Source organism: Tigriopus californicus, chromosome 11, assembly GCF_007210705.1.
Source record: "Tigriopus californicus strain San Diego chromosome 11, Tcal_SD_v2.1, whole genome shotgun sequence".
In the NCBI taxonomy this organism is placed as follows: domain Eukaryota; kingdom Metazoa; phylum Arthropoda; class Copepoda; order Harpacticoida; family Harpacticidae; genus Tigriopus; species Tigriopus californicus.
In genome coordinates this window covers 10,446,934-10,466,897 of record NC_081450.1, presented here as the reverse complement: position 1 = coordinate 10,466,897, position 19,964 = coordinate 10,446,934, and the positions used below count along the sequence as shown (strand labels likewise).

Genomic DNA, 19,964 nt, shown 5'->3' with positions numbered 1-19,964 from the left:
TACGTTCTCAATCGGGCATCATCCATCCGAGGATGGGAATAGTTTGGTACATGTTTGTGCCACACAATGAGCTGACGTACGTGGACAAGCCAATGGAGCAGGTTCGATCCGACTATCGTAATACTACTTCTTGGTATGTAGTACCCGCTTTTTTGCCCATGTCTGTTCCTACTAGTATAACAATCTCTCAAGGTTATTCAAAGATTGAACAATCTTATGGGGCCTCCTGTCCATTGATGTCTTCGTCTCTAGCTTCTCCCACCTTGATGCCTTCCACATGAGATCGAATTCCCGTCAAGGGAAACGATCCCTCTCCCATAGAAGGAAACGGAACCTGTTCAGACACGAAAATTCCGCCTCTGAGAGTGGAGGAGTGGACATTGAGCGCGAGAGCAACATCGTCGACGTCATCGTCGTCGTCGTCGCTCTCATCGTTGGATGGCATGGACTTGTATTTCCGGCAATTTTTCAAAGTGGGCTCTAAAAATTCAACGAAGACAAGCACTTAAAAGCCCTTCCAAGCGTCTGATTACAAGATGCTTGAGTCTTGAAATGTCGTGAAAAGTGCTCTTTGGACACCCCTGACAGGTTAACGAACCAAAGAACGGCGTGTTCGGACGAGGTACTCAATACCCCCGTGTTCGGATTGAAATGAGGCTTTGGTGGAGAGCAAAAAACGTACGAGGAAAACTTTTTTTTTTTCGTTTCTAGAATGAAAACCCCGAGCGATCATATATCATAGCGAGTTAGAGCTCTTTCGCTCATGAAATTAGAGCCATGCAATTAGAAGAATCCTCTAGTCTGGAATTGTACGAGTATATGCTGTGCCCTTCCATTTGACGTGAACTCCGTGCTCAAAGGGCGATTTGGAGCAACAAAATGAGTTTGTATGAAACATTTTCATTCGTGCTCTACTTTTAGGCTGGGTTTTTGGCCTTGTCCTTAAAATTCATCAAATTGGCCTTGAACTAATTTTGCGGTCTTCTTTTGACCCGAGAAATGGTCATCCATCCACCTCGTACATCCATTGCTCAGAGAACAGCGGCGGAATCATAAAAAAACATTAAGAAGTATTAAGATGTTTCAAATCAGTTTAACCACAAATATGGCTGAAGTAGCTAGTAGCTCTTATTCCTGCACTACACTGACATCGATCATGTGTTGCTTTTTTGTGGGAGTTCGCCTTTTTTAAACGAGTTTTTGACGGATCGTTTTTCAACACCGGCTTTGACAGTTTCTAAGCTAATTGAATGATGAACAAAACACTCTTGATCCACCGAACAGAGTTGGCCAAGAAAATCACAAACAACATCCCTAGTTAATCCCACTTTAATTTCATTGGCCAGCCAGCCAGCCAGCCAGCCAGCTGAAGAAAATGACTTCGAAATCAGGATTGCTTGAGTGAGTTACTTCAGTCGCATTTCAAGACAACAAAATCCCCCAAGCTTTGCAATGCACATGAATCATTGGTTGGGTGACCCAAGCTTGACGGGAAACCTTGGGTAGAAATGTCGTTTTGGAATGTGCTGACATGACTCTTATCTTCTCCTAGGCCTCTGGCATCGGCCTATAAGTTGGAATGGATCTATCCATCCAACTTGCAACATAAGTAAGGACCAATGTAATTCGAGAAACTTGGTTGGTTGAAGCCCCGTGGCATTGGTTTGGGTGGTTGATCCCGGTCAATGGACAATTACGGTCAAGGTGGTCATTAAGTCCAAGTCGACGGATGGATGGATGGATGGATGGATCTTGATCAACCAAGATTTGTCCAACAGATTTCGAAAATATTTTTACAAGTTCGTTTGGAAAATGAACATTGAGCCCCAAGACTTTGACTTTGAACAGACAGCAGACCGTTCATCTACACACATAACTACAAAATGTCGTGACGGAGCCACGAGGAATGCCAAAAAATCTTTTGTTTTCTGGGATTTTTCGTGCATGTCGATTCCTCACTCCAGTCGAAGCGAGGTTCTCTTGGCACCATTAAAGCAAACGAGCAGCATTCCTACCGCGATCCTTGAGAAATTTCTAAATTTCAATCGCACTTCTGCCGTCTTTGTTTCCAGTAACAGACTCATTTATGCACTGCACATTGGCTACCCACCAATAACCCTTGGAGGTGACATAAATCTCCCCGCAACTCTTGCTGTACCTACAGTGTAACGCTTGGGAGGTAGGGAGCATCATAAAAACACATATCTTGAGCCGTACTGGTTGGGTGGCCTTCATCTTTGGGTTCCTCGTCGTTCCTTAAATTCTTATCACTCCAATTGTTAAGAGGCTTGGGGAATAAACTAACTACTTGAAGGATTAAGCCTCGTCCCATGGATTGTACATTTTGTGTGCTTAGCATTCCAAAGGCGTAATCTCTCGATGGAGGTTGTCAGAGTGTACAACGGGCATGCATGGTGGAGGGACGATTTCACACTCGTTCAAGGCCATCTTCCATGGCGAGAAATGGGTGACCACTAAGAAAGATAAATAAATGGGCGATAGGATCAAGTCAGATTTTGCAGATGTCCTGTGGTGATTCTGCATGCTGCCAGGCTCAAACTCGGAAACTGGGGGGGCTCTTCACTGAACAAGGAGGCCCACCTGTTCGTAAAAGCACTCCATAAATGAGGTATCAGCGCCACGCATTGAATTCAGTAGTACTGTAGCAGTGGTGGTAGTACGTAGTAGTAGAAGTAGTAGTAATCGTAGTACCAATGGTGGTAGTGGTGGGAACAGCGATAAGCACCGCATAAATGGGCAAAGACCCAATGTTGGATTGGCACTCCACAGTCCGACAAACACGTAAGACTTGGTAGTGATAAGCAGAGTCTCTATCGTGGGAGATTTCCTTGCCCGGATCCTTGATTGAATTGATATTCCATGCCAGTACGAGCCCAGCCGACCAAGCCAGGAACACTCATCAAGAGCCCAAGTGCTCGCAGTTTCAATTCAATTTTACCCATATGCTCTGTTTCAGGCATTCTGCCATTCTGTCATAGGGCTAGCTCCTTGCCACCACCATTTCTTGTTCTTCCATTCGGTCGCATGAAGTTTGCATTTGCGTGCGAGCTCTAAAAAGCAGTGTCCTTTAAGAAAGACGAGGAAGGAGATTGCCTTGAATGCAGGGCACTTCACTCCACATGAGGAAACTGAGTTCTCATCGGAAGAGGGGTCGCCCAAGGCGACTCAACTTGAGCCCATCATCCATCTAGCTCTACCTCCTTGTCGATCGTGCTCCATTCTAAAAAAAATGAGCAAGCAACACCACCACAAATGCACTCGACGAGTCCAATCCTGTGGAAGCTGAGGTAGTTCGGCCACTGATGTTTGGACGGATGTGCGAGTACAACACAAGTACACTCCAATAGTAGTATACTATACTAGTACTAGATTGGGGCATACGTCTATCTAGGGGAGGGTCGTTGGTGCGCTCGGATGCGGGGCGTGGAAGCGAGGCTTTTCCTGCGCATTGGAAGGATGATGGTACGGAATTGGGAAACAGCTGGCTCACTGGCCGGATTGCTGGATGGATGTTGTACAGACCATCATGGGTAGATAACCATACTTGCCCATAACGGGGTCGACCTATCGGCACATCAATTCTAGAGTCCGGTTGAGCTCTTATCATTTCGTGTAGATTAGTAAGCCTAGGCATCAAGACATTGATGATAAAGAATTTTGCGAGCCAAATAGTACTCTTAAAACATTGAAGCAGCATTGAACAGAGAACCCAACTTACGATTGACTTTGGGTAGAACGCTATATGCATGTGTGTGCAGCTGTGGAAGATTTTCAAGCGCAGCCTCTACCTCTACCTCCTCCTCCTCCTCCTCCTCCTCGTCCAGCAAATCCACCGCCTACTCGTTTCCCTTCCAACGAGGCTTGATGCTCTCAGTAGTCTGACAACAGTCACGGAGAAGGAGACCGATCCTCTCGTCTCGCTCTCTCACCATTATATCGATCACACCAGAGTGAATTTCAGACTTTAAGGGATGTAGTGTCCGGAAAAGCGGCCTCTCTCCCGAGTGTGCAGGTGACAGAGGCAAGGGAGGAATACGCGAAATTAGTGGTTGCACCTCGATCTAGACCCTGGTTTGTGGGGAGGGAGCACTCCAATATTGTACAACAATAACACATGCTAGATAAAACCAGACCCCTTAAGGTATCACACAGTGTCAACCAGAGGAGTGAAACAGGGAACACCTGCTCTGTAACAGTGGTAGAATGGCAATAACAACGGTGGCAATTCAGTGACATCCGATACATTTCGACTTTGTCCCCGTTGAGGATAGTGACGACAAGTTTCGGTGTCAATCCAAGGAATAATCAAACTTAAAAGTGCGCAAGTGAACGAGACCAAGACGGCCAGCAGCAACATGAAGAACCAAAACATGATTCACCAACGTGATGTTGGAGGCGTCATTCTGACATCATCGACGAACCCAAAAACTCAAAATCCATCTGGATACTATGCGAGTTTGCCGAACCGAAGGAATGATAACCAAAACAATTTTCGAAGTTCATTGAAAATCATGAACGGGAACCATTCCAAGACTCATCTTCCGGAGGTGAATGGCAACAACAACACCGCCAACCTCACGTGGAAGACTCTTCAAGATCGCTTTGAGATTCCTCTTCCGTTCGGGTATCACATGGACCTGGACTTTCTGAGGTTTACCAACGAAGAGCTCGTGTCGAATGAGACATTGGATCGGCTCCGAGATCTCCGGAAACAACGACGAAAGCAAAGGAAGACGTTGGAGGCCCTTATGGGCATTAGACAAGAGCAACGAGAGCGGGAGAGAAAAGCCAAGATCCAACCCGTCATGAATTCTTCCAAAACATCTTCAAACAAGCCAACCTTGAACATTCCAACCAAGCGACCCAGTAGTCAACCCCCTCCAGACGCCGTGCGCACTCCCGAATTCATCAAAGACGCCTTGAAGGACGCCATGAAAGACTTTGAGCTACATCTGGAGAGATCGAAAGAAGATAGGCCGGGCTCCCGAAACCAAGAAATCGATCTACTTAATCTAAGTAGCTCGGGCATCAAGACCGCCAAATTCAACACTTTTCCTCGTGTGTTGTCCCCAGACGAACCGGCCATGTCCTCGTCGTACAAAATGTTCAGAAACTCAAACTCATCCTTGTCCAGCATTTCCACCTCATCATCGGCTTTGCCGCTATCCCCTGACGCGGTTCTGGCGGGCCTACCCTCATCGGTGATGAACAAATCCGACCAATCCGAGACCGAATCCATTGGGAGCATTACTTCAGACATGAGTACGCACACATTGAAGAACATTCGTGAACAAATGGCCAAAAGTCTTTTGAAGCTGAAGGAATATGAGAAGCAGGTTGAGGCCATACCCGTCATGCATGCGAGATTGTCGGTACTGAAAGAAGAGAAGCGTTTGTTACTCCTTCAACTGAAACAGCGAGAACTCGAAATGAGACGGGAAAAGGGCGAGGATCTCTTGGAATCAGATGGGGGAGCTTTAGATTATGACACGGAAGATGATGATCTGGAAGAGAAAATAGGAGCATCACGGTTGGCTTTCAAGAACAGATTTCACGATATCCACAATCGAGCCCGTAGCGAGAGTCCTTACGCTCGAGGCGGAACGATTAATCCGGAAGATTTCCCATCTTTCCAAAGAAAAAGGTCGGTCTCGTGTGGATACAACTCGGACTCGGATCCCTCGCCCCACGCAGACAGGAGGTATTACGAGTCCGAGCCTCAAGCTCCCAATCACTTCCAAAGGGCTCGAATGAATCCAATACAACACCAATCCAGACTTGCAAAATCCAGTCCTTTGCATAATCTGTCTTCTCCACACCTAGAACGATCCGAGATAAGCTTCTTTACGTCCAGTGGGGCCAATGCATCCCTGTCACCAGCCAGAAATAGATTAGCTCCCAATTTAGGCACTCAGACATCTACACCCATCAAGAAAGCCGTACGTGATTCTAGCACCAATACCGATCCAGAAAAGAAGCGAGAGAAGACACCTTCTCCCAAGCCTTCTCCACCTGCAGTTAGAAAACGAGATCGCGCCAGTAACACGGATCCACCACCAAAATCCCCGCCTCCACCCAGGAAAATCAACAACTTTACCAATACCATGCCTACCAGAACTTTGGCCAAGGCAAGCGGCACATTACTTCAAATGGATAATCTGTTCACCAAGGTTGAGTTGGAGGAGAGAGTACAAGCAGCCATATATAAAACCGAAGAAGAGATCATGGGTTGTCCTTTGTTACAAAAGGCAATGGCAAAGGTGGAAGAGGAAGCTCTGTACGGCCCTAAACCGTCTCCGGAACCTGTGGACACCCATGAGATGAGTGTCCAAGTGGGTGACGAGAATCTCCGGCCTTTTGTGATTTCGGTTGGACTCCAATGTAAGTTGGATGAAGTTCGGCCTCTGGTGGTGGAGATCTCAAGCCAGGCTGGGGTGGATGTGAAGGACAATGAATGCCAATCAGGAGCGAGTCTGGAAAGGAGGGAACGAAGAAGCCGCACAGTAGACTTGGACAGAGAAAAACTAGTTCGAACAATTGGTGTGGGAGAGTGCAAAGTCATTGAAGACCCGAAAGATCCTACTCAATTCAGAGAGATTGGTGTTTGTACTGAAAAGTGGGTGGAGATCATTAAAGCCTCAAAACAAACTGACACCGAGGATTTTGCTTTCAAAGACACTGAGTCACCGAGGGTGGCAGACATGATTCTTGAGCCCTCCCCAGAGAGAGTGGTTTGGGAGAAGAGGAGCAGTCTGAGGCGAACAAGCGCTGGATCGCCTTTGGGCTCAAGACGATCTTCCGTGAACTCTCCGATACAATCCAGAAAATCTTCCACCTTGTCAGGCGTTCATCCAGCCAGAACAGTGACGAAGTCGCAGAGTACAATGACGGACTCCGAATTAAAAACGAAACCAATGACAAGGGATGCTAAATCTGGATCCGCGGGAGTTCAAATGAAGTCGGTGGGCACTTCGGCTCTTATGCTTCCCCTGGCCAAGGGGTTACCAGCGCTAGGATCCCCATTAACCACCCCCGAGCTGGAGAGGCCACCCGTCAATCTGAATCTGTGTGATAAATGCAACAACGACATTCACAAAGTGGCAGAGGGAGTATTGGCTGGCCCACATGCCGCACTAGTGGCATCTTCCTCGTCATCGTCCTCCTCGTCAAGTACCACCAACGCGTCCATGGCAACCACAATCACCAAAATTGCCCCGCCAAGTCCTGATATGCCATGGCTATCAAAAATTCCCCGTCCAGTGCCAGAAAACCCCGATGTTAGCAAATTGAAATCGGCCACATCGATTGGAAATCTCTCGATTGACTCGCGACCAAGAAGTCCGATGCTACAGCGATCGAAATCCAACATGACACCCACCATGGGACGGAAGCTCACTGCCGGAAATCTGGGGTCGTCGAGAAGCCCAGTGCCAAGGAACGCCTTGGGTACACCTCCGCCCCACCCATCTACGCCTCCAGTGGGAAGTCGTCGAATTCCCTCACCCTTGGCCAGATCTCAGTCACCTTATGGTGAGAGAAGGAGTCTCATCCCCAAGTTGAGTCCCAATCTGGGGAGGAAGCAAGTTCCAAGCTCTCTGAACCTGCCCCAAGGGTCCAGTAACAATTCATCCAGCGTAGTCTCTCCCAATTCGGCAGAGACCAGATCTCTCATTCCACGGGTGACCACACCCCCGGCACTTCGAAGGATGTACCCGAAGGAGTCTGAAGGTGGCGACAAATTGGCAGCTCGAGATAGGAATGTCGTGAGAAAGAACACTTTCACCAAAGTCACGGTGGGGATAAACAATCCGGACCTTGAAAAGCACGATCAGGGTAAGGTGAAGTCGAGTGAGAAACAAGTGTCCAAACTGGAGAAGATGAAAAAACGGTTCAGTGATATCAAGGAGATGTTAAGTGGGAGTGATTCAGAATCCGAGACAGAGAAGAAAGACAATGAGACCACGTCCAAGAGGTTAAGCTCTGGGGGCTTTCCATTGCCCGGAGCTGCTCTTTTTGCTCCCATTGACGAAAATAGAACCAAAGTTGAGCCATCCAAAGAAATGAGAGGTGCTCTCAAAGTACTGAACGACTCGTTTGGAAGAAGTACCCGCGGTAACGCACAGGTTACAAATGCAATCAACATCATCCAACAAGAATGGTTCAAGGTCTCGAGTACGAAGCAGTCTAATCCTCTGGACGTGGAAGATTATCTGGATGCCATCGAAGACATGTCCAAGGAGCTTCTCAATAGGGTCGTCAATCTGACGGATGTCAATGGGAATACAGCTCTTCATTACTCGGTGTCACACGGCAACTTTGATGTGGTCTCTGTTCTACTGGACTCCAAGGTGGCCAACTCGAACATCATGAACAAGGCCGGCTACACTTGCATTATGCTGATTTCCTTGGCCCAGATCCAGAACGACACCCACCGAGCAGTCGTGGCCCGGCTTTTCTCGATGGGAGATGTCAATGTGCGAGCCACTCAGCACGGACAGACCGCTCTGATGTTGGCTGTAAGTCATGGACGAGCCGACATGGTCCAGCTTCTAGTGGAGGCTGGGGCTGACATCAATATTCGGGATGAAGATGGCTCAACAGCCTTGATGTGTGCCGCTGAGCACGGTCACATGGAAATTGTCAAGTTCCTTCTTCATCAACCGGATACCAATGTCCTGGCCAAAGATAATGACGGTCTAACCGCCCTGGCCGTGGCCATGGAAGCTGGACATCGTGATATTGGCGTCATTTTGTACGCTAATATGTCCTTTTCACGCGGAGCCTCGCCGTACTCGTCCATGCGAATGAAGAAGGGCTCGACTTCCTCCCGGACTTCCACGCCCACAGGTTCCACCCGCTCACTTGCAATCGCTAACAAAACGCCTCCCCGAAGTCCGGTTGTACCCACGCCACCAATTCGTACCCGAAGAAACTCTTCTAATCAGTGATTTCCCGTGTTATAAATTTAGAAGAATCAATATCGTTTTTATTGCATGCTCTTTTGCACCCTTCCTAATCGCTACCAAAATTTGACTCCCATTTTCAACATGAAATAATTTGTATCTACTGCCTATTTCCAGCAAAAATTAAAGAAATCTCTCTTAACCATGAACAAATTGTGAAATTCATTTTCCACGGGAGGAATCTCCCTGATTGCCCAATGGTTCTTGAGAACTTATCAATTGATACAGATCTCAGCTATTAGGAGTCGAGTATAAGGCCATAAAAAGTCCATTCTCAATCTCATCCGCGACAACAGAGAGATGAAAACACGGAGATCATAATAGAACTTTCACTCGCGCAATTTTGAGAATGCGAATTCTGCATGCATTCGCCCAAGTTTCCCACTTATTTTTAAGGCAACGGAATCTACTCACTCCCCACGAAAAGCACAAGGTGAGATGGGGTGGTTCTTGACGTTTCAATTTGAAGAATTTTCTCCCCTGTTGAAAGAAACGTGCAATCTTCCTCGGATTGGTGGTAGAGTTGAAGGAGGGACAAAGGCAATCTCAGATCCTTGTCAATGGGCAAATACGAAGAGGGACGCTTTCAGTCTTGCGTGGCTAATTTGGGATTTTGCAAGACCTCCAAAAAATGGTCGGCAAACAAAGCATGGACCCATGTACGTACAATCTATGACCAGGCGAGTGAGAAAAAAACCAGCTAGACCAATGGTATTCAGGGCTCTCAGCGATGAATGATCGGCGGCCATTAGGTCAAGTTTCCATTCTTCGAGGACTCAGAATGGCTCTGGAGTAAGGACAATGAGCGATTTCATTCCACCTATTATTTGAAGAGATCGAACCGACGCTGTTCTCTTCTCTGCTCATTCTCTTTCTCCCTCAAGCACGCACCATGTGTATGTCTACTGTTCATTGTTAATTCTATACACAATTTCTATGAATCAGACGGTGGAAAGAGCTTCTTATTTTGCCTAATCATGAATTGTGATTTAACTCGCAAGCGTGTTTTCGCCTTGAGATCTCGAGCCATGAAACGGCATAAACGTGATCCTTGAGATTTAAATACGCGCGTTCGTTACGAAATTTCACCACCTCGAGTTCAAGAGGGCAAGGCGTCAAAACTTGATCTGTTTACCTCCTCGAGTCATCCAACCCTCCCTGGGTAAAAGTTGAAGATGAGATCGGGCATCCATGAAGGAGCACAGCCATGAGCACATCCACGAAGCTCGTAACAAGTGGAGTAAATGTCCGCAATTAAGAATTTCATCCCTCTTCAATGAGAAGTAATTTCCATCCATGGCTGAGACTTTATGCATTGAAGCCAAGATAACGAGTACAATTCGATCTTCTAGTCGGTTTTTAAACTCAGAGAGGGAGTCAGGATGACAAGCTTGAATACTGATGCGAGGTCCCTCATCTCTCTCGTCAAGGCCTCCAATCTTTCCGATTCGAGTCACCGATTACCACGAGAAATGAACTGAGGGCTTTTGGCTTTTAATCAGGAGTATTGGGAAGGCCCATAACACCATCATATTTTGTCCGTGGATCAATTACGCATGTTGGAAGAGCTCTCAATGACAAAATCAAGCCACCATTTCATTCCAGCAGCCCAGATCAGAGCCTGTAGGAAAGGTAATGCTCAATGAGTATGAAACACACATTCCCGAACGAAAAACACGGGCTGCCAAGTGGACCAAACCTGATGAATGTGCCCTCAAAGTCATGCCGCAGTACAAACTTCCGTTAACAAAAACTTGTCCTGCTTGGGTGACTGACTGAGTGAGCGAATGAGCGAATGAGTGAGTGAGTGAGTGACTGGCCAATTGGATGGCTGCAACCTTTTTATTGAGCCCTTTAATGAATCTAATTGCTTGGAAGCAATAAAACTGTGAGAGCCGAGGCCGCCAGCCCTCCCGGACAAAGGCTGTAAAACGGAATTAACGCAATCGATTCTGCTTCCAGTGGAATCTTCTTTTGGAGACTTGGTGCGTACTTAGTTACACACATGTTTGTCATTGACTCGGGTCGTTGGTCACCAACAGATTGGCGTGGGCTTCAGGCTGGTCCATTCCATTGGTGTTATTGATGATGATGATGTCATTGGGCAGAATCGAGCCAAAACGAGAATTGGATTTCAAATCAATGAATTTCTGATGAGTCCTTCTAAACGAAAGCCGCAATTTCAATCTATTTCTTCAAACAATCTTGGCCAGAGAATCAATTGGCTTCCGATCCGCGGATCCTGCTGAACAAATTGGACATTGGCCAAATTGCAAATACCCAATCAGAAATGGCATCCATTGAACCTAATCAAGGACGCACGGTATTTATTTCTATTTCTAATCAAACAAGCTTTTGGATTGGATTGTATCGTCAATTTGTACGAACATGTATCCCTTCAACCAGACATAAAGCGCAATACAAAACACGCTGAATCTCTTATTTAAAAAGAATCAGTTTAGTAGTCCAAAAATGTTTTTTTTCCTCCAAAGGTGAATTTTTACATATGCAAGAAAGTCTGTTTCCACGTTAGAGTGAGGCAATCATCTTGAAGTATCTCATTAATCCGCCTTAGTACATCCATCCCACTTTTCCACGAAGAGCTTCTAAATCTTTCAACGAAATAGAAAAACAGATTAAGGCGGGTAAGAAACGAAATTGATTTCTTTTTGAAAGTGTAACTCCATTTCAGATTCTTCACGGTATGATTTATGGGGAAACTGCATCGGATTTCCAGTGCTCCTTCAAAGCATGATTTGAAAACGTGTCATGCCAGAACCGATCCTGGCAGAGAATAGGTGCTGCAATTAATTTAGGATCGATTCCGATTATCTCCCAAGCTTCAATTAAGATCCTATTTTTCCCTCTAAAACTCTTAGACAATTCCAAAGTCAGCATTCCATTTCCAGGCATCATTACGAATGCAACGTCATGCCTGAAACAAGCTTGGAGTTCCGATCAAATTTCGGCCAACAACGCCGTCCCGTCGCCCAAGTTACCTTTACTACATAATACGTACATACTCTTGGCTACTGTGGGTTCAACGGGAATAGGTCCGCATGTATTAGTCGAACAGGGGCAAGAAGAAATGGCAATCATTCTCGTCGTCTCTTCGTCCCAACTTCTACAAAAATATCTCTGCCTGGTCGTTCGTCCACCTCATTCACCTATTAAATTCAAAAGGGCATTGCAATCATGAGAAGGGGGGCAAAAAGTGAAGACATCAGTAAATTCATGAACAACTTCATGCAGGAAAAACGGAGGCGAGGCGTACACGGTACTAAAGCTATTATGAAAACATTTTGGCATCCACACAGCCACCGTGAGCACAATTATCCGAGATTAAAGCCTCCACGAAGTTTGGAAGTTTGCATGAAGCTCTTCTTGAGTTTGAAATCCTTGTCCTCCTATTAGAATGCTCAGAATAACCACTTATCATACCAAACACAAGAAGCAACAAGATGCAAACAGCAGGTGACAATGAATTGAACAAACGAAGGGCCGGGCTCCTTACCGAATTCTCGGAGATTCATCGGTCTCCTGCATCATCATCATCACCATCATCATCATCACCAGCAACATTATTCTCACCTCTACCATCAGGTTCAATAACAATCACCAACATAGCTTAATAACAATGATTCCAACCCAAAATGAGCCCAAGCGGCCAAAAAGTCTTCCATCAAAGCTATTAGAAGTAAATCTGACTGATGGTAATCCCTGTTGAAGTCGTAAATCTTCGTGGAATTATTCCAAGAATAAACGAACAGGCGGAGTGTTTTTGCTCGTTTTCTAAATATCATCCCAGATTATCTCCATTCGGTGACTTAGAGCCATCCAACCTGGTTGACTGGTTGTGCCTTAATGCCTGAGTGCGAGAGCAACCAAGGGACAAAAACGCACTCGTACCATGGCGGTAAATACTTCTGCTGGTTACCTTCCTTCGATTGGTTTGCTCGTTGATCTTGTTGCGTCAAAGCAGAGGGTACCCGGCCTAACAACCAGTCTTATTGGTTGTATTTAATGCACTCAAACGCCAAAACGGGATGAATTCCGAGGCACTTGTCAATGAAACGTGTCAACAACGCATCCGGCCTTGAATCCTTTAATAGTCACGTGGTTTTGTCTCCCATCAAAGTAATAGATGATCGCAAATATTTTGATGGTCAATCGCACCCTTGGATTGGTGACAGAATGGTTCTCTTCCAGGTGCGTCCTTTGGGCTCTTGATTGTTGGGTAGCCTGATCGAGCATGAATGTAAATCGTGTGGTCGGTTGGTTGGTTGATTGTTGGTTGGTTGGAATGCGTCGCAGGCAGACAAGTAGGCATTTCGTGTGAATTTAGAGTGAAGGTCAAAATCCCCCCCCACACTTGGCCAAGATCCACTATCTCGCTTTTTATTCTCTAATTGAGAATGGGCGATGGATGGTATGGACTCGTATTCTTGTGCGGGACACACAAAAAGGGAGTGGGATTCTCTTTTCGCCTGTAGTAATGTATCCAATGTCAAACATATTTGCTTATCCAGGCCATTGCTCATAGGGGGTCGTCGGTTGTGTCTCAGTGTGTCATCTGACAAATGCACTTCCACCCGAAAAAATCCAGTCCATCCTAGCCCAATGCATCCATTCATACGAATAAACATCAGGCACCAGTCAGTACACGGACAGTAATACCTACGTAGCTAGATGGAGTCTCAATGTAGTACTAGTAGGCAAGCCAGGAAGCAGAAGGAAAAGATCTCCATCCACTGAAGCCAGATGACAGACTCGTTTTCAATCTCCCGAGGCCTTGACATCCCAAACTAATTTGGGGTAACCCAAAATGGAGTCTCTCTCCTCGGGGTTGAATAAAGCAATTTTCATGGCCATTTCGTGACACGAAAAAGTGTCCAAGTAGGAGTGATCCCTCCCCCCATCCCCTTCCCCTTCCCTTTGCCCTTTTCCTCCCCCAATTCCCTTCCTCTATATACACCTTTTTCCTTCTACCCCGCCTTATCACCTCACCCTTCAACACAAAGATACCAAATGGTTGAGACGTCAATACAGGATTGGGATATTTTTTCTTCCTTCGCCAGATCCCTCGATGTATCTGCCCATATCTAATTAGTTTTGAAGAAAAAATAATGATATCCCGCGTTTTCGGCCTGAAAACTGGTTTGTTCTTCTGAAAATTTAGCACCAACTCTGCAAACAGGTCGATTTGATAATTAAAGGACTTCCTACTCTCGACCAAGATGACCGATTCATTCGAGGGAGACTCATTATATTCTCCTTCCAGAGCTTAGGTTTCTCAGACCCTGGCCGAGTTTTTTCACCTCAACAATCCATTGGATATTTCTAACCATTTTGCATTGGCGTCCCTTCCAAATGTAAGTCACGAAGCCCTAAATCTCTCGTTTCACCGACGCAACCCAAAGTTCACCTCAATGCACCAATACATTGCCAATTTATGGCAACATCGCCTCGCATACAGATTGCAAACTCACCCTAATGCAGAAAGGAGAACTTCAAAAGTGATTTCAGCTCCTTCAACCGCGACGAAATATGGTTTCACGCTAAATATTTCTTATCATCGTCGAGCTGCACAAGTGCGATAAACAGGACATTTAGCCAAGCGCAAAAACGGATTGTTACATAATATTCCCCTTACACGAGGCTCTAGAGCCTGGTTGTGATTTATGAATATTCAAGGCCTCTTTTTCCCCTCTACATTTCGTTTGATATATACTCTTTTTGGGCAGCAAAAAATTGACGAATGGACGCCCAAGAAGTATGCATTATCTTGGGATTTGACAGATTCGCAACACTTTGCCAACCACGTGCGTCAAAAAGTCACTCAAGAATGGGAGATTAAAAGTGGATTTGCCAGTGCAAATTGTCCGTCAATCACGAATCATTGCGACTTTGCCCAAAGAGCGACTGGATTTGAAAAGACGAAAGGGTCAAAGAAGTCAAGTTGCGATCATTTTGAAATGAAACCCGCATGTCTGAAATGGCGAAAAAATGTGATGGATCCATTCCCAACCGACAAAAGGTCATCATGCCTGGAAGACGATAATTGATCCCTGTTTCTTCATAATCTTTATTATGGCCCACTGATCTCTAGACTCAAATCCAACAATGCCACAGATGATGCCTCTCTTCACAAAGCTCTTAATGAGTCCATATCAGTTAGAACAGTCATTCATCAAAGAGCTCCGACGACATTTCCGCATGGTTCGAGCTTCAAAAGTATGGCTCGAAAAGTGGGTCCCGTCGGAAAGACGAAACACTACTCAAATGCTTAACTGAAAAGTTGCTCGACCATCTACTTTTTCACTGACTATGTATATACACATTACAAGATCTGGACCTCGTATCTTGTCTTGCAAAAGATGTTTCCAATGGTCGGTTTCATGATCAACTTGAACTGGATCATGAAAGAGGTTTTGTTTGGTTTTATAGGTAGATTGAGCCGACTGGCATCGCTGGGATGAAGAGAGAGCTAGGCCATAGTTCAGATTTTACGAGCATGCCTTGTCACGGAAGATAGGTATTTGCTTCGTCGACCCAGAACATTGAGGGAATTCTCGGCCAGATGTTTTCTGAGAAAACCACCAGTCAACTGGAGAGATCGACGAATATGAGGTTTACTATCTTAGTTGAACGTACGGACATACGTCCAGGAATAGTGCAGGCTTCGAGATGGGTTGAACCAAAAAGACTTCTCAAAAAGTGGACGGACAGGCAAAAGCGAAAAGCTGAATCCAAATCTGGCATCTACGCCGAAAACAGGCTAAGACTTTGTAAAAAGGCAACAACCATGGATGTCCACCCTCGAGTTAAATGTTCCCAGAGACGTGACGTTTTTGAAATCTGCAAAATTTGTGTTTGTATAAGACTAAACTAGTTGCTAATTGCCTATTGTTATCAGGACAAGAAGTCGGTTTCTTTGTCTGAAATTTAATAGTGGGAGTAGAAGGCCATTTTTGAGTTTGGGATAATTAAGTCGGAGGGTTCAGCCTTATCCTGTATCAGATTAGCACTCCGTCTGGAGGTGTGGATCAAACGAGTCTGAAAGTTTCCCCAAGAAAGGCCAGAAAGGAGAATCGAACTTTAGTCTTCTCTCATGTGAGAATGCTGTGCTATGCATGTAGCCACATCTACGTATATACATTTATGTTATTGGCACCAATGGACAGATGTGTGTAAATTTGGATATATCTTTCCTAAATTCTCATGAAAAAACTGTGTAACATGAGTTGTTTAAAGTAAAAGCCCAAAAAAGTGCAACTCCCACGTGTTTTGATTGATTGAAGAAAACAACCTGCGTTTGTGGATTTGAACTCATCTATGGCCTATCCGTCCAACTTTCCAGTCATTTTCCAATGGACTCACAGACATTGTTTCGGGAGATCTTCCCACAACTGTTGTTGAACCCCGTGAAACTCATTGCTCAAGTGTCCAAAGTGAATTCTTGGCTCCAGTTCGCCAAAGGAAGTAGGAGTCTCACGAGCCGAGCCCTTATTTATGGCATTGTCAATGACCAAAGCGTCCCAGGCCAATGGTGATCCGCATATGTTCCCCGGGATCTTTGGGTATCTGGTGGCCATCATCATCCATCAATAAGGGCATCATGTACTTTGAACAAATGTGGCGGGACTCCACTTCCCGTCGAGTTTTGCCCCAAGAACCACCTGAATGAAACTCAAAAGTCTGTGCTTGGTGATGATCATCTTTAGGGAAGCAAATGAACGCGGCTTTAAGTCGTGGTTGAGGAGGGTGTTGCCTGGATTCCAACCCAAGATTTTCCCAACCCCGCTCTTGATAGATGGAAAATCAAATTAACAATCTGCCCCGGCAAATCAGGCGGAATCCAGACTCCACCCCGCAATTTTCGGTGCTCGAGGAATCTTGTTAAACCAGTTTGGTAAGTCGGTACGAAACGAAGAACGAGCTCAAACTACGATGATAGCACAGTACAAAAGATCTCATTAAGTTTGACCATTGAGTTACCTCCATTCTAGGTACAATAAAGTGTGAGGCTTTCACGTCATCTTGGATTTTAAGGATCCTAAAGAATCTTTCCCTTTTCCTTCAATTTCATCTTATTTCGAAATGTGACCAAAGCTTCCGAGTTCCTGAGTAAAATAGTCTTTTTTTCATTCAATGAGGAAGTCGTAGTTTCAGAATTCCTGATCAAAAACAGTAAGATGAACCAACTGATTCCAATCATTTTTCACAGTCTCATAGATATTGATCGTTTGGGGGGGCCACAGATCCATTTTGATTTATTGTTTATCAAAAGTAAAAAGGTTCCGACATATTAAAACATAACTAATTGCTAAGAAATTGAGCAAAGTCGAAAGAAGACTGGGAAAGGACAAGGATCGTAAGTAATGACAACATAACAAATGGACTTCTGAACCCAATAATGTGACGCCTCTCTCATTGTCAAGGATTTCATCTCATAAATACGTGATAGCTGCTACGTGAAACGAGTTACTGAGACTCTGATTACAATTTCCTTTCATGAATGGTTGTCTAATGACGCTAATATTTAAGTTTATATCGAGTAGAGAAGAGTGTATTTCAGAGGATATTTCATTGTTTTACAACCGTCCCTAAAGTGGATCATTTCTCATTTTTCAAAGCAAATACATGCAAAGGTTAATGGGATCACCTCCTGTTGGTCTCTTATATAGGTACAATATTTGGTGATGCCCTCTCCCTCCCGTTTCTTTCCCCGCTATTTCGGGCCTTAATGATTACACATACAATTAAAAAAATCTGGTGGTAGATTTTGATCTGGCGATTTTTATGAATACAACCTCTATTATATTGATCATATCGCAACATCAAATGGATGATGAGTAGAAAAGCTCCTGACTTTGCACTTTTCATTCAATTTGAAATGTTCATCAACAAAAAAATGTCGATCATCTGTCTAGATCCTTCTTCCATGAATGATAATCATCAATGAAAACCACTTTGACCTTTTCTATCTTTCAAACCCCAGGGTAACCAACCTTGTATTAAAAAACTAACAAAAGTGCTGGACAATTAGTATTAATAGAGAAATATATGAACAGATGGACGGAATCGACGTATTTCAAGTTCCCGCGCTTTTGACAGCTTCTCATCAGCTAACAATCTTTGCGTAAGCAGTGCTGCCAAGTAGTCAGGATCGTAATCGAAAAGGATGATTTTAAGATTCTGAAAGGATGTGCAATTTTTTTCTCATTATCAGGACTAACTTATGGAACGAGCAAAGTTTTTCAACCCTGATCCGACAGCTGAAGCATGTTCTACTCGTAGATTCCGAAGTGATCTAACATCTGCCAAACTTCACAAAAAGGTTTCTCATCAATGAATCAAAACCAAACTTTTGTTTTCTCAATAGATTTCTCCTTTTTTGCTTGTCAAAATACAAATCTTCATAGTTGCCAAGTCTCTTATCAGTTTTAATCAATGCTTAAAATTCAGCATAAAACTATGGAATACCTATGATAGCATTACATTGTACTGTTGCATGGGTCGTTTATCTTGTTAGTCAGATCTGGTAGAATCAAAGCATTCGAAAAAAGTATGACCAATAAAACGATATTTTCCCCCATTTCTAGTTCATTATGGCTCGGCTCTGTTCTGGCTCTTGTAATGTTTGGCTCTCTGTTTTGTTTGAACAATGGCAGAGTTGATCCCTTGCATTGTTTCTTAGACCTTAAAAACGCCACTGGTCCCATTATTAATGGTAAGTGCATACATATGATATTTTGAATAGATCAATGTCATGAGCACAACCAAATAACCTTCACATTAGACCGATGAACAACATTCAAGGACTCATTCCTGAAATGCATCAATAGGCATACCAGAATATATCATGAGAGACTGAATAATGCCTGAGGCCTCGGTCTTCACATAATCATTCTATATGCATTCCCACATTTCTCGTCTCGCTTGCCCGGCTTGACCCGTTTCAAGTTGTCTATTTGGCAACACTTTCCCTCGGATTCGTGAACGATTCAACGAATCACAACAAAGCTCTGGAAGAGAAAGAAGAGCGCGGAAAAGTTTGTGTCTCAATCGAAATCCGAAGATCCTCAACCCCATCCCCATTGAGCCGATCGTTCTCACCGTCCTGACCGTGATCATGCCGTGTGAGATGATCATGTTGCAGCTAGGCCAATGTGGCAACCAGATCGGGTTCGAGTTCTGGAAAAAGCTGTGCGCCGAGCACGGCATCTCACCCGAAGGCATCCTGGAAGAACACGCCACCGAAGGCACTGACCGAAAGGACGTCTTCTTCTATCAGGTGCGGCCACGTCATGGCCATGACTACATAGAGCAGAATTAGTAGAGACGGGAGCATTCGCCATGTATATGTAAAGAGGTATCTACAGTAGGCCTTTTTCAGTGGTCCGTGTTTAGAATTGAGTAAACGTCAAGTGTTCAACTAGGTTTGAATAAGAATCGAGTAATTTCCAGTGAATCCAAGAATAAATGTCAGGCTTTAAAAGTGGGGATGGATGATTTCACATTAAGCTGACGTGTAGAGATGATGCATTGACTTGACAGCAATTGCCGATGCAATCCGAGAAATTGATCTTGAGTGGCAATTCAAACTTCAAAGCTTGTCAACTTCGCAAGTCTATCAAAATGATTGGTTTGGTTTTTTTTCACGGGCTTTTCTAACCGCTACAGGGAATGTAATCCCCAGTACTATCAAAATGACAGGTTATAATTCGTCTATTTATTACCTTTCAATCTTTATATGATATTTGGTCCACTAATGAATTTGAGTTGGCGGACCGAGCTAGCCCTTAAATGTAGGGTTGATCAGGAATGCTATATAAAAAATTGTCCAAGTCTGTCTGGAAAAATGCTACCGGATCAACAAGGCCTACGTATTCCTTACGGATATTAGAGGGAAGCAAATTAAACAATGAAGGAGCCCGAGAAAGAAGAGATGTGGACTTCATTGTTCGAACTAGCCTG

The 19,964-nt window shown here is 44.7% G+C and overlaps 2 protein-coding genes across 2 annotated transcripts in view; both read left to right on the top strand.

Moving 5' to 3' along the window:
• The first annotated feature begins 3,849 nt into the window (after nt 1–3,849).
• Nucleotides 3,850–9,137, top strand: LOC131891131 (KN motif and ankyrin repeat domain-containing protein 1-like). Its single transcript, XM_059240646.1, has one exon. It carries the CDS (start codon nt 4,377–4,379, stop codon nt 8,967–8,969), a length of 4,593 nt encoding a protein of 1,530 aa, XP_059096629.1. The 5' UTR covers nt 3,850–4,376; the 3' UTR covers nt 8,970–9,137.
• A 9,848-nt stretch (nt 9,138–18,985) lies between these two features.
• Nucleotides 18,986–19,964, top strand: part of LOC131891132 (tubulin gamma-1 chain-like) — an 8,838-nt gene continuing 7,859 nt past the window's right edge. The window contains exon 1 of the mRNA XM_059240648.1: nt 18,986–19,281. Within this exon, the coding sequence (XP_059096631.1) occupies nt 19,120–19,281 (162 nt within the window). The 5' untranslated portion in view covers nt 18,986–19,119. The remainder of the gene's footprint in view (nt 19,282–19,964) is intronic.